The sequence below is a fragment of the Hipposideros armiger genome, unplaced genomic scaffold (genome assembly GCF_001890085.2).
Source record: "Hipposideros armiger isolate ML-2016 unplaced genomic scaffold, ASM189008v1 scaffold_3, whole genome shotgun sequence".
NCBI lineage: Eukaryota > Metazoa > Chordata > Mammalia > Chiroptera > Hipposideridae > Hipposideros > Hipposideros armiger.
The window spans coordinates 6,766,350-6,778,931 of NW_017731353.1; the positions used below are offsets into that span (position 1 = coordinate 6,766,350).

The 12,582-nt window shown below is 55.7% G+C and overlaps 1 protein-coding gene across 5 annotated transcripts in view; it reads right to left on the reverse strand.

Moving 5' to 3' along the window:
• The window catches only part of SARDH (sarcosine dehydrogenase), a 61,474-nt gene that overhangs the window by 39,748 nt on the left and 9,144 nt on the right, over nucleotides 1–12,582 (reverse strand). For all 5 annotated transcript variants that reach the window (XM_019639531.1, XM_019639551.1, XM_019639540.1 and 2 more), the window contains 4 exons: nucleotides 6,840–6,944; nucleotides 5,524–5,653; nucleotides 1,158–1,244; nucleotides 775–865 (listed from right to left, as the gene is read on the reverse strand). In XM_019639531.1, the coding sequence (XP_019495076.1) occupies nucleotides 775–865; nucleotides 1,158–1,244; nucleotides 5,524–5,653; nucleotides 6,840–6,944 (413 nt within the window). The remainder of the gene's footprint in view (nucleotides 1–774; nucleotides 866–1,157; nucleotides 1,245–5,523; nucleotides 5,654–6,839; nucleotides 6,945–12,582) is intronic.

The following is a 12,582-nucleotide window of genomic DNA, read 5'->3' on the forward strand; positions in this document are numbered from 1 at the left end:
CTGTAAGGGGCTGCCTCGACTGCTGCCTGCACACAACTGCCACCTGGGACAAGACTCCAGCCCCCGGATTCCCATCCTCCAGCCCTGCCTGGGAGCACCTGTGCCACTGGCCCTGACTGGACTCTGACAGCAGTGGGGCAACCAGGATGCCTCGCAGCTCTGACACTGTTGTCCCTTGGCCTCAACTCAGGTTTAGTTAGCATTTCCGTGTGCGGACCTGTTGCCGAGGGCTTTATCGGCACACACCAAACAGCACGTGCACCCAGGTCACAGTGAGGACACTGCTCGGCGTTGGTCTCATTTATTCCGGTCACCCTGCGAGCACGCAATGCAGCTGGCATCTCCACTCAAGGCTGGCTGGCTCCCAGCCACTGCACACACGCTGATAGCAATCACCCCAGCTCAGCCCCACTCCCAAGCAGCCTGCGCAGTCCCTCCTGCTCCCCGGGCCTCGGTCTCTCCATTGGCCAAGTAGGAGGACTTGATCCTGCTGCTGACCCCAGAGCTGTCCGGTGGGTCAGGCAGGACGCTAGGACAAGAGATCCTGGAGACTGTAAGGGCAGTGGGTCTGCCAGACCCAGGCGCCTCTCAGCACTGCCCCCTGCTGGCAGCCTCCCTCCCTGTCTGCCCTTGCGGCTGCCTCTTCCGGGAAGCCCTCTGAATTGCAGGGACGCCTCCTTTCTAAGTAGCCCTTGCTATTTACCCCCCCTCCGCCCGGCCCTAGGGCTGCTGAAGAGCAGACACCTTGTGCCTGCGGGTCCGGTGGCTGCTCACCTGATGTCGTAGCCGTACATGTCCTTCTCCGGGCGCCCTTGGACGATCCAGTGGGCCAGCTCCTGCCCACAGCCACCACCCAGCATCATTCCTGGCAGGAGTGCAGGCGCAGGTCTGCAGTCCATCCCCAGAGCCCCTCACCCCATCCAGTGCTCCTCCCATCTCCACGGGCAGCAGCCCCCTGCCCCCAGCCTGGATCTCACATCGGGGGTGCTGCATGCCTTCCAGCAGGACCTCACCCCACCCTGCAGGCCCTTTCGGCCTCCACCCCTGCTGGGGGCTGCAGTGCTCCTGGGACACCCCCCGCCCTGCCCACCTGGGAGAGCTCTGAGAACTGAATGAGAGGTCACAGGGGTGCCTGGTGGGATGCTGCCAGCACTCACCTGCACTGTTGAAGCCGCAGCCCAGAAAGAATCCCCGGAGTTCGGGTGCCTCCCCCATCAGGGGCTTGTGGTCAGGTGTGAAGGACTCTGAAAGGAAGGAGAGACCTGAACCTCCCTCCAGGCCACATGCACCTGGAGTGACGTGTCCCTAGAAGGCAGTAATCGAGCTGGGTCTGCAAGTGCCTCCTTCATCCAGACCCTCCTCATCCTCAAGACCCAGCTCAAGGCCGTTTCCCCCAGGGAGCCTCTCTCATGGCTTCTGCCACATTCCCCTGAGCTCCTTGCCGTTTATGCCAGAGCCCCGCTGAGCTGAGCCAGGCTCTGCCTTGTGGGTTCCAGGTGTGTCTCACGGCCATAGCCATTCTCCCGGGGGCCTTTCCGTGAGCCCCCATCACAGCGTGTGGCTCCTCCTCGCTGCTGCATCTTTGCCATCACTCTTGCCCACTGGACCATGAGCACCGACTGGGCAGGGACCGAGCTTTGCTCACCGCTGTGCCCTGAGGCCTAGCACAGGGCCCAGCACACAGTAGGTGCTTGATAAATGTTCTCTGAATGGATGATCATAGTTTTGTTTGGAGGTTCTAGCAGCTACTCATATACCCTTGACCGAAGAACGGTCCTCTCCTCTATCGGGGAAGGTCGTCCTCTTCAGCCGAGCGTGCAGCTTCGGGAGGGACGCACATGGAGGGTGAGGGAGGAAGGGGACACCCGCCCAGCCAGCCAGATCGCCGAATCAACCCTGGCGATCAGGAGGGTGATAGATGTTGCAGCCGGATCGTTCTCACATCCAATGATCATAGTTCTTTGGGAAAGGGGCCCAAGCCCCCTACTTCTGTCTGCTGCAAGCATGCATCGGGCAGAGAGGCCAGGATACAGAGGGAGAAGGACCCTCAGGCATAATTACAACAGCTGGACTTCGCAGCCAGTCCTGGGTTCCAACCTCGCTTCACCGCTTCCTAGCTGCGTGCCCTGGACAAGTCACTTCACCTCTCTGAGCCTTAGTTCCCTCATCTGTAAAACTGGGATCATGGTATGTAGCTCATAAGTCTGTGGGTTACTCTGTCTACAGATATGTGGAGCCCACCCATGTGTACCCAGGGATTGGCCCTGGGAGTCAGCTCTGGACAAGTCCTGCCCCTCAGGGAGCCGACAGAGTGAGAGAGTGAGGCAGGCAGAGAGGAAGTGTGCAAATAAGCAAAGAAGAGAATGTCTGGTAAGAAGGCGCAGTGGGATAAGGGGTCATGAGTGAGTGCAGGGCTGACTGCTCCTCACAGCCGTTTCGGGCAGGCAGTACTGTTTCCCAGGTCATCGATGAGGAAATTGCTTTTTCAGTATAATTTATCCCAGGTCACCCTGTTAATTAACCATGGACCTGGGGCCACTGGTCAGAGCTGCTGGCTCCCAGACCAAGTTTTTCACCTCTGGTAACGAGCTCAGTCCTATTCCCTGCGGTGATCAGGGCCCGGCCTGGGGGGACAGCATCTGAGCTGAAGGAGGCCCCAGCCCTAGGGGACCTGGGCTTCCAACAGCAGGGAAGGCTGGCATCCTGGAAGGCAGAAAGGTGTAGAGCTCCCCAGGGGCTCTGGGGGAGGCCTCCTTGCAAGGGCTCTGGGGGAGGCCAGGAGGGCGCAGGTGTGAGAGGCCGGACGGCTCAGAGGAGACAGCAGGGGTGGAGAGGAGGAGAGGCCGCAGCTATGTTTGGGGACGACCCAGGGAGCATCGTGGGAGAGCCAGAGATGTTTCCAGGCCCCAGGCAGGCAGGAAGTTCTGAACAACCTCAAAGGAAATCTAAGGAGAGCCAGCGGGAGGGTTTCGGGGGACAAGGGTCTCTTGAATGTTTACTAAATGACTCAAGACTGAGCAAGACCAGGACGCAGGACGCATGGGACCTCCAGGCAGGGCAGACGACCTCACCTTGGCTTCGACCTCCCGACCCTGGAATGACAGCTCTGCCTGGCCCCCTCCACACCCCCACCACCACTTCCGCGAAGTCAGGGGTACTTCCCTGTTGTGTTCCAGAGGCCCGTGATCCCTGACCGTGCTTGTCCTCCTGGCAAGAAGAAATGCTGATTTCCCCAGAAACCTCCCGCACAGCCGGGAACCCAGACGCAGGATGTCCTCACATGGGAGTGATGGGTCCCCAGTCTAATTAACCGAGGCTGCTCCAGGCTGCCTGTGCCCCTGGCAGTGTTTCAGGCCTGTGTTTCTCATGCCAGTCCCCAGGGAGGCTGCCGGGGACACTGAGTCGCCGGCCCACTCCCGCACTCTGCACCCTGGATCCAGCGCTCAGGGGTGCTGCCATCCTGGGTCCTGCGCCCCACAAGCCTCTCCTGGGGACACTGGCCTCTCACCAAAGGCTCCTTATGTGCCGAGAGGATTACAGTAGCCCGGGCCGGCGGCTGGGTGGACATCCGGTGTGCTGAGATGGAGAGGGCTGGCCACCAGGCAGGCCATAGCCCCTGGGCGTCGGGACCCTTCCTCACTCCTGTCCGGCTCCGCCCCTCACTCCCTGCGTGGCCTGCGGACATCATTTAGCGCACTGGCCTCTGGCTGTCCACTTCGCTCATGGCTGGCCCGGGCGTGCCCTGCGCCTATGTGTGGCTTGTCCTCAGTCACCTGCTGAGTAGGTGCTCTGTCGCCCATGTCATAGGCGGGGGCACTGAGGCACAGGGAACTCAGAGCCTCAGACGCAATGTTCCCTTTGGGCCACGCTGTATCTGAACCTCTCCACGGCCCTGCAATGCGGCAAGGCTCACCCAACTCCTTTGTTGCCTTTGTTGAGGGCTAAAGAGGTCCTCCATGTGCCAGAAAGGAGGGGGTACCCGTGTGATTCTGCTGGAACCACGATGGGGGTGGTATGTCTCCAGCCCACACACGGCCTGCTCCCCCCCGCACAGAATACTCCCCCTCAGGGATGGTTTGGCTGTCCCTCCTCGGGGAGGGGGACCACTCTGCGCCTACCACCCCTGTACTCTTATCAGAGCATCTGCCCCACTGGGCTGCAGCCGCCCAACCGCCCGGGGTGCAGACGAGGTGCCAGCTGGTGCAGGATGAAATCAAATGAATGATGCTGTGGGTGCTTGTCACAGAAGCAACCATCAAGCTCCAGGCAGCTAGAGCTGCCTCCCAGAGACCCCCTCTGCCAGGACCCCAGGCCAGCAGCCTCAGCCCTGTGTCTCGCCCTGGGACAGGCTGCCCCCCTGCCCTGGAGCCCCCCCTCCTGGGGCTGCCACCATGTGAGCTCTGCTCAGCGTCTAACAGGCTCTCAGCGCAGGGCAGGCAGGGGGCGTTGGGGGTGAGTGGTAGGTGGAAAGCAGGCAGGGGGCAGGAGGGGGGTGACGGGGGGGGGAGGCGCTCAGCAGTCGGAAGGAGCTGAGCCAACGCCGTGTGCGCTCCCCCATACCACACCCCTGCTCATCTCGCCCCTTGGCCTGGAATCTTACTCTGGGATCTTCTCCGTCTGCACACGGCCTTGAGACCCAGCTCAGACGACCTGTTCACTCTATATCAGCGTCCCGTACCCGGGGTCCCTTAGCTCCCGGGCCCATCCCAGGATGGCGCGGTCCCAGGCCATTGAGTGTCATCGGGCGCTTATTTCTGCCTGTCGAGCTGTGAGTTACTCGCACGGGGATGTGTCAGAACACCTTTCGACCCCCAAAGCCTGGCCCAGCCAGCGGGCCCTGCAGGAATGAGCTGGTGGCCTTGGCCAAACACGTCAGCTCTGTGGTCTGAGTGTCCGCAGCCTGTGCACTGGCCAGCAGGCAGGTCAGGAGCTGCGTCCTGCATGGCCCCGGGAGCTAAGTGCCTTCGCTCACGGACACCTGTCGGCTCCAGCTCTCCCAGCGGCCAGGAGGGCTGAGCTCGGCCGTCCCACGCCGAATGGGTGTGTGGCCCTGAGGTGCTGGCTGCTGAGGCCGGAGAGCAGAGGGGTGAGACCAGCAGCCCCGAGTCCTGGGCAGGTGGGGGGCGGGGAGAGCAGGGTCTGAGGCTGGGCTGGACAGGGGCTCTACAGCCCTGTGAGGGTGGCATCGGGAAAGGGCCTGGCCACCTCCCCTCACTCAGCCTCACAGGGTGCTGGGAGGGGCGTCCACCCCATTTTACAATGAAAACACCAAGTTCGGCGACCAGCTGAGTGGAGATGAGGAGCACAGGCTGGGGTGGAAACAAGCCTGGCTGTGTGCCCAACGGGGGGCAAATTTCTGCCCCCGCCAAGCCCAGGTCTCTGGCCTGCAGAGAGGAGTAAAGCAATGCCCGCCACCCAGGGCTGCTGGAAGGAGAGTGTAGGGATGCCCAGATTCATGCCTGGCACAGGTCGGCCCAAAGGCCCCAAGGATGCCCACCCCCAGCTTCCAGGCCTCCTGCTCACCTGGGCCGCACACCGTGGACTTGACCCCCGTCTTCTCCAGCACGGGGACCCGGTTGATGGCACCTTCAATGTGCTGGGTGAACACATCCCAGTCCAGGTCGAAAAGACCGAAAGCAAACTTGTCGGACACCTGAGGAGGTGGACCAGGACCTGCGCTGTGACGGCTGCCTCTGGGAGCTGCGGCTTCCCCACATCGAGTGAGTGGCAGGGCTGAGCTGGTCCCCCACAAGTGTCCCCAGCTTGTTTCCCCCTCATCAACCCGGCAGCAGGGCCTGTCTGCACCCCGGACCCCGCCCAGGCTCAGGTCCTGCCAGCTCTGCCCTTGATCGTTGTCACGGCCTCTACCTGGAGGCCCTGCCCCCCTGCCCGCCATCAACCGCCTCCTATTTCGGGTCACACCCCGTCTTGCTCTCAAGACTCACGTGGCTTGAGTTCCCCGCAGCTCCTGTGGTCTGCGAGGTCCTACGTGAGCCAGCCCTGCCCACATCTCCTTTCAGTTCTTTGAGAAGGGCAAGCTTGACCTCGGGGCCTGACCTCCACCTGGGGCAGCTCCTTGCCCACCTCGTCACCTGCAGGGCCCTGCTCAGATGTTGGCTCCTCAGGGAGCCCTGCCTGACCACAGTCTGAAGGGCATCCTTCCACTTCAGTCCCCCTAGACTTATTCTTAACCTGCTAACTTCATTCAGTGCACAGATCACCGTCCATAATTGCATTACTTCTGTGTTTATTGTATGTCTCCCCACCAAAATACAGGCTTCCTGGGACAAGGACTTTTATCTTAGTTCTCTCTCTTTCCACAGAAAGTAAAACAATCTCTGACCAAAAGTGGTCACTTAGTCTTTCAATTTGTGGACTAAAGGAATGAATATAAGGGCAAGGATGGTCCACAAACGTTTGAGGGGGCTGAGGGGGCTGCTGGGTCTGCACGCAACCCAGAAGCTGCCAGGAGAGTGGCCCAGGCCTGGGGAGATGCTCTTGCAGCTGCAGGGGTGGGGGTGTGCACAGAGTCACTTGCTGATGGATGGACACAGGACTTAAATGTCTGCATGATCTTCTAAAGCCATTATTTTACATTTTCGCAGGCTCTAACTGCTGATGCTTTGAGGCAAGCCCTCCACCTGCCCCAGGTCTGGATCTACCTGTGTACCAGGTCCTTCAGGGACTGGAGAAAAGTGGGTTTGACCCTTGGGGGCCGGGGACATTGCCATTTCTCAGGTGTGCACCCAAGGAGTTTCAGGGGGTGGGCTGTCTGGAAGAAGGCTTCTCCACACTGAGATGCAGCCCCCAGGCCCTGCCTCACTCCCTCCATGCCTCACCTCCTCCCAGAAGATGGGGTTGGCCTCGTAGCCACCCACAGACAAGGCGTCCCCTTGGAGGCGGAGGTAGACCGAGGCGTCATGATCGCGGACGTTGGGCATATTCTGGAAGGCAGAGCAGAGAGGCTCAGGGTCAGCCAAGGCTAGGCAGTGGGCCTGGCGCTCCGCCAGGGCTCCCGGGCCCACCGTGGGCCCACCCACATCCTCTTTGCTGTAGGACGCTGAGGACAGAGTGGACCCAGGCCTCGGGTTACACAGTGGACAAACCAGGCCCTTTCAAGGCTCTCCTTCCCCTAAATCCATAAAATAGCAGCAAAGAGGTAAGGAGGGAGGAAGGGAGGGAAGGAAGGAGGGAGGAAAAAGAAGGTATAATCCACAAAGGTAAGAGGGCAGGGGAGACAACCGCAGACGGCGAGGTCTCAACCAACGCTGGAGGGTGCAGAGTGCACGGATGAGGGCGTTGCCATCGCTTGGGTTTGGAGGAAGGGAGACTGAACAAGTCAGGCCAGTGTGCCACCCTCTGTCCCCTCCAATCTGCAGAGAAGCCGAGCCTGTGGCAACCCTCTGCATGGGGGTGATAGGCAGAGTACGTGTGTGTACGCACACGCACGTGCACACGTGCGCATGGGTGTGTGAGTGCAAGAGAATGTGTGTGCGTGTGCATTTATGTGAACAGGAAGATGAGCGAGGGTCTCTTCATAGCAGCTGGACCCATCCCCACCCCGTGCAGCCCAGGGCCTGGCCCTGCCCTGCAGGAGCCCTGAGGTCTGTCTCTGGAGAAGTGGACCCCCAGAGGCTCCAGGCTGGCGGCGGGGGTGTGTGGGGGGAGGTGAGGAGTGGGCTGCCTCCCCACCACCCCCGCCACCAGCAGGTCGGAGACTCCTCTGTGGAGACACTGAGCGGCCTGAGGAAGGCTCAAGACGCTGACACTGGGGTCCCTCACCAAAGAAGAGGGCTTGCCCCTCAACCCCCTGCAAGAGGCTCTCCTCGCCTCCCCTCCAACCTTCCAGGCAGCCTGCAGAAAGTGAAACCACCCTGAGGACTTCAGAGACCTGAGAAGAGTAGGTCCGTAAGACAGGGCGCTATGGAAAAGGATCAATCCCAGATCAAGGAAGACATCTTTACATGAAATATGACCATCAAAACGAAAAGTTCAACAGAAGGGTCAGATAAGGCCAAGACCATCTTCCAGATATCAGGCTAAAAAAGATGAAGAAATTGAAATCAGGAACCAAAAAAAAAAGGAAATCAAAGTCAATCCTGAAGGTCCAACGTCCACCTTACAGGGGTTCCAGGAAGAGAAAATGTGGCAGAAGGAAACATCGAAGCAATAATCCAAGACGATTTCTCTGATTGAAAATTATGAACCTCCATATTGAAGGGCCACAAGTGCCACCAAGCCCCGTGAATGGACCAGGCTTGCACCGAGGCCACATTGGGGTCAAATGTCAGAAAACACGAGGTGAACAGGTGGGTCCTAAACAAAGGAACCACAGTTCTGGAGGCTGGGAGGCCTGGAGCCAAGTCTTCAAAACTCTGACAGAAAACTATTTTAAATGCAGAATTCTAGACCTAGTCAATCCACCGATCAAGTGTAAGGACATAATAAAGATTTTTTTTTTCAGACATTCATGGACACAGAAGCATTTACTTCATGTGCCCCTTCTCAGAAAATGACCAGACAGCATGTCATGGGTCCAGAGAGCAGCAGCCCCAGCAGAATAGGGGTGGCTAAGGTCCCAGGGTAACAGCTGAGCAGCGGCTGAGAGGCCATCAGTCCAAATGGACATCAGAAGGCAGTGGGCAGAGACCTCCAGGAGAGGGAACAGGGACTCACAGACTTTGTGTGAGTTCTCTGATGTGTACGAGAATGCAGGAAATAATAATAGGTGTTTGGCAGATCTATTGAAATGTCTTGTGGAAAATCGCAACAGTTATGACTATCGATGTAAATATCTTCTACAAAATGCTAGCAAACTGAATCCAGCAACATGTAAAAAGGATGATACACCATGACCAGATGGGATTTATTCCAGGAATGCAAGGTTGGTTTAACATCTCAAAATCAAGCTGTGTAATACAACAACACATCAACAAAGGACAAAACCGCTCATCATCGCAACAGAGGCAGAAAAACACTGGACAGAACCCAACACCTTTCATGATAAAACACTCAACAACCTAAGGATAGAAGGGAACTTCCTGATAAAGGGTATCTCAGAAACACCCACAGGTAACACAGACTTGTCTGCAGCTTTTCCTCTAAGATCAGGCCAAGAGAAGGCTGCCCACTCTCACCACTTCTACTCAACATGGCACTGGAGGTCCTAGCCAGGGCAATTAGGCCCAAAGAAAAATATGAAAGATATCCAGGTTGGAGAAGAAGTAAAACTACCTCTATTTGCAGATGACATGATTTTGCATATAGAAAAATCCTAAAGAACCCACTAAAAAACTATGACAGCTAAAAAAATAGTTCAACAGGTTTCAGGATACAAGGTCGATATATAAGAAAGCAACCAAAAACTGTTGTATTTCTATGCACTAGCAGTGAACAATCAAACATGAAATTAAGAAAATAATTCCATTTACACACCAAAAATAATTTTGTTAAAGCTTACTAAATAGGTAAATTTAACAAAACAAATGCAAAACTCATACTTTAAAAACTAGAAAATATTTTTGAAAGAAATTAAAGACTTAAGTGAAAAGACATGCCATGTTTACAAAACAAAGACTGCTGTTAAGGTGAAAGCACTCCCCAAAATGATCTACAGAGTCAACACAATCTCTATCGAAGTCTCAGCTGGCTTCTTGGCAGATTGACAAGCTGACCCTAACATTCATATGGAAATGCAAGGGGCCCAGGATATTCAAATCAATCTTAAAAATGAAGAACAAATATGGAGGATTTACACTTCCTGATTTCAAAACTCACTACAAAGCTACTGTAATCCAGACGGAGTGGTAAAACCTAAGGACGGACATGTAGGTCCGAGGGGTAGAATTGAGGGTCAGAAGTAAACCTTCACATTTATGCTTAATTGATTTTCAACAAGGGGGCCCAGGCGATCCAGTGGGGGAGAGAAGACTCTTCAACAAACGGTGCTGGGACAGCTGGGTATCCACGTGCGAAAGAAAGAAAGAAGCTGGATTCCTTTCTCACACCGTACACAGAACATAATCAAAGTGGACCACAGACCGAAGTATAAGAACTAAACCTATAAAGGTCTTAGAACAAAATATAGGAGTAAAACTTCGTGACCTTGGGTTAGGAAACGCCTTCTTAAGCATGACACCAAAAGCACAAAGGACAAAAGAAATACACATCAGTTGTACGTCACCAAAATTAAGAACTTTTGGGGCCAGCCGAGTGGCACATTGGTTAAAAGCTGGCTTGGGACACCAGCTCTGAGCAGCAGGGCCCCGGTTTGGATCCCACATGAGGGCCAGTGACGCTGCACCCTCTACAGCTAAGATGGTGAACAACAGCTCAACCTGGAGCTGGGCTGCTGTGAGTCGCTGGCGACAACATAGGCTGCAGTGGGCTGCTGTGAGCTACCGTGAGTGGCTGGCAGCTGGCGTGAGCTGCCAAGAGCCGCCGTGAGCGGCCGTCCAATGGTCGGTGACCAATCTGCCTCACCTGGGAAGAGCGCAATGATAATATCAACATGGGCCAGTAAAGCGACGTCCTCCACAACTAGACTGAAGAACAAAAGGACAGCAACTCGTCTGTTCCCCTCCCCCGATTCCCCAACGCTGTTTTCCTCCCTCAATTCCCCAGTAAAATCTAAAAAAAAAAAAAAAAAATTAAGAAATTTTATGCTGCCAACAATACAATCAAGGAAGTAAAAGGACAACCCACAGAATGGGAGAAAATAGTTGCAAATCGTAAATCTGAGAAGGGTCTTATGTCCGGAAAATTGGAAGGACTCTTATAACTCAATAAAAAGACACATAACTCGATTTAAAAACAAGCCAAGGACTCAACAGACATTGCTCCAAAGAAGACATACAAATGTCCAATAAGCACATGGAAAGGTGCTCAACACCATTAGTCATCAGGGGAACGCAAATGAAAACTGCAGTGAGACACCGCTTCACCCCACTGGGCTGGCTGGACTCAGACAGTGACGAGTGCTGGTGAGGACGTCAGAACCCCACACACGGCTGGGGGGATGTAAAACAGTGCAGCTGTTTTGAGATAGTCTGACGCTACCTCAAAAAGTTAAATATAGAGTTACTATCTGACTCAGCCTCTCCCCTGCTAGGTATCTACCCAGGAGAGATGAAGACATATGAGTATGTCCACACAAAGACTGAACGTTCGTAGCAGCCCTATTTATAGTAGGCAAAACCACTCCAATGTCCATCAACGGATGGACCAATAAAACGTGGTACACAATAGAATACTGTTCCGACACAAAAAGGAACGAAATCTTCTTACATGTACCACGTGGATGAACCTTGAAAGCGTCATGCTGAGTAAAAGAAGCCAGGCACCAAAGGTCACATACGGTATGACCCCATTTTATAAAATGTCTGGAATTGGAAAATCCATAGAGACGGAAATCAGGTTAGTGATTATCAAAGGTTGGGGGTGGGGCGGCAAATGGGGAGAGACTGATAATGGGTTTGGGGTTGGGGAATGAAGAGAAGGTTAGATAGAAAGGTAGATGATAGATAGATAGAAGAATTAGTAACAGTTAACATAGAAAACTGAGCAACTAGAGGAGAAAAACTATAATTCCAGGAAACACAAAAAGTTGGACACTATTTGCTCAGGAGTTAACAGTATTTATATTGTCACTATATGGCAGGCCCTGACCGATTTAACCAATCAACAAACCAACCAAGCCAAACCAAATCTTTTCAGAGAGCCAGCAGGAGCGGGGGAGCCCACCTCCACTGCGGCCCTCAGCCCTGGAGGAGCTGCCTTCTCTCAACCCCTCTCTCGCGTACCCCTGCCCTGGAGACGGACATGTGGGTGCGACTGCTCTGCGCCATCTCCCAGGACAGGTGGGGCTGGAAGGGCTAACCTGGCCGGTGCCCCTCCCTCCCACCGCAGCCTCCCAGCTGTCCGCCTCCTCCGTGGGATTGGAGTAAGAACGCCTGCCCGGAGGGGCTGTCGTCAGGAGGCACGTGGGAAGTCCTCGGAGACTGAGCCCTTCAGAAATAATGACAGTGACATCATCACCTCTATTGTCACTACACCCAAGCTCCATCGAGCAGGACGATGGGGACACCTGGTGGCCAGGGAAGCCCCTGACTTTTCTTCCAGCAGGATGGGTGTTCCCAGGAGGGCCCAGCACATGCTCAGCTCAGACCCACGGTGCCCACTGGGCACCCTCACAGTCCTCTCCACAGAGCAGCCCACCCTACAGGGATGACCCTGGTCCCACTGACACCCCAGCCTCCCAACCATCTGCCTCTCCTGCCCCCGACGCCGTCTAAACCCTGCCGGCTGCTTCCTCCAGGAAGCCACCTGATGGCTCCAGCCTATCCTGGTCTCCTCCTCTGAAGCACCAGCTGGCTGGACCACCCCATGCCCCTCACCACAGCTGCCACGTAATGAGCACCTGCTGCGTGCCAGGCACCACGCTCAGCCTTCAGCCCCATCACTCGGTTCCTCCCTCAGCACAGCCCCGCGCGGTAGGTACACTTTTTACCCTTGTTGCAGAAAATGAAACTGAGGCTCAGGGGGTCCCTTGACTTGCCCGGGTTGGGTAATGGAGGATCAGGA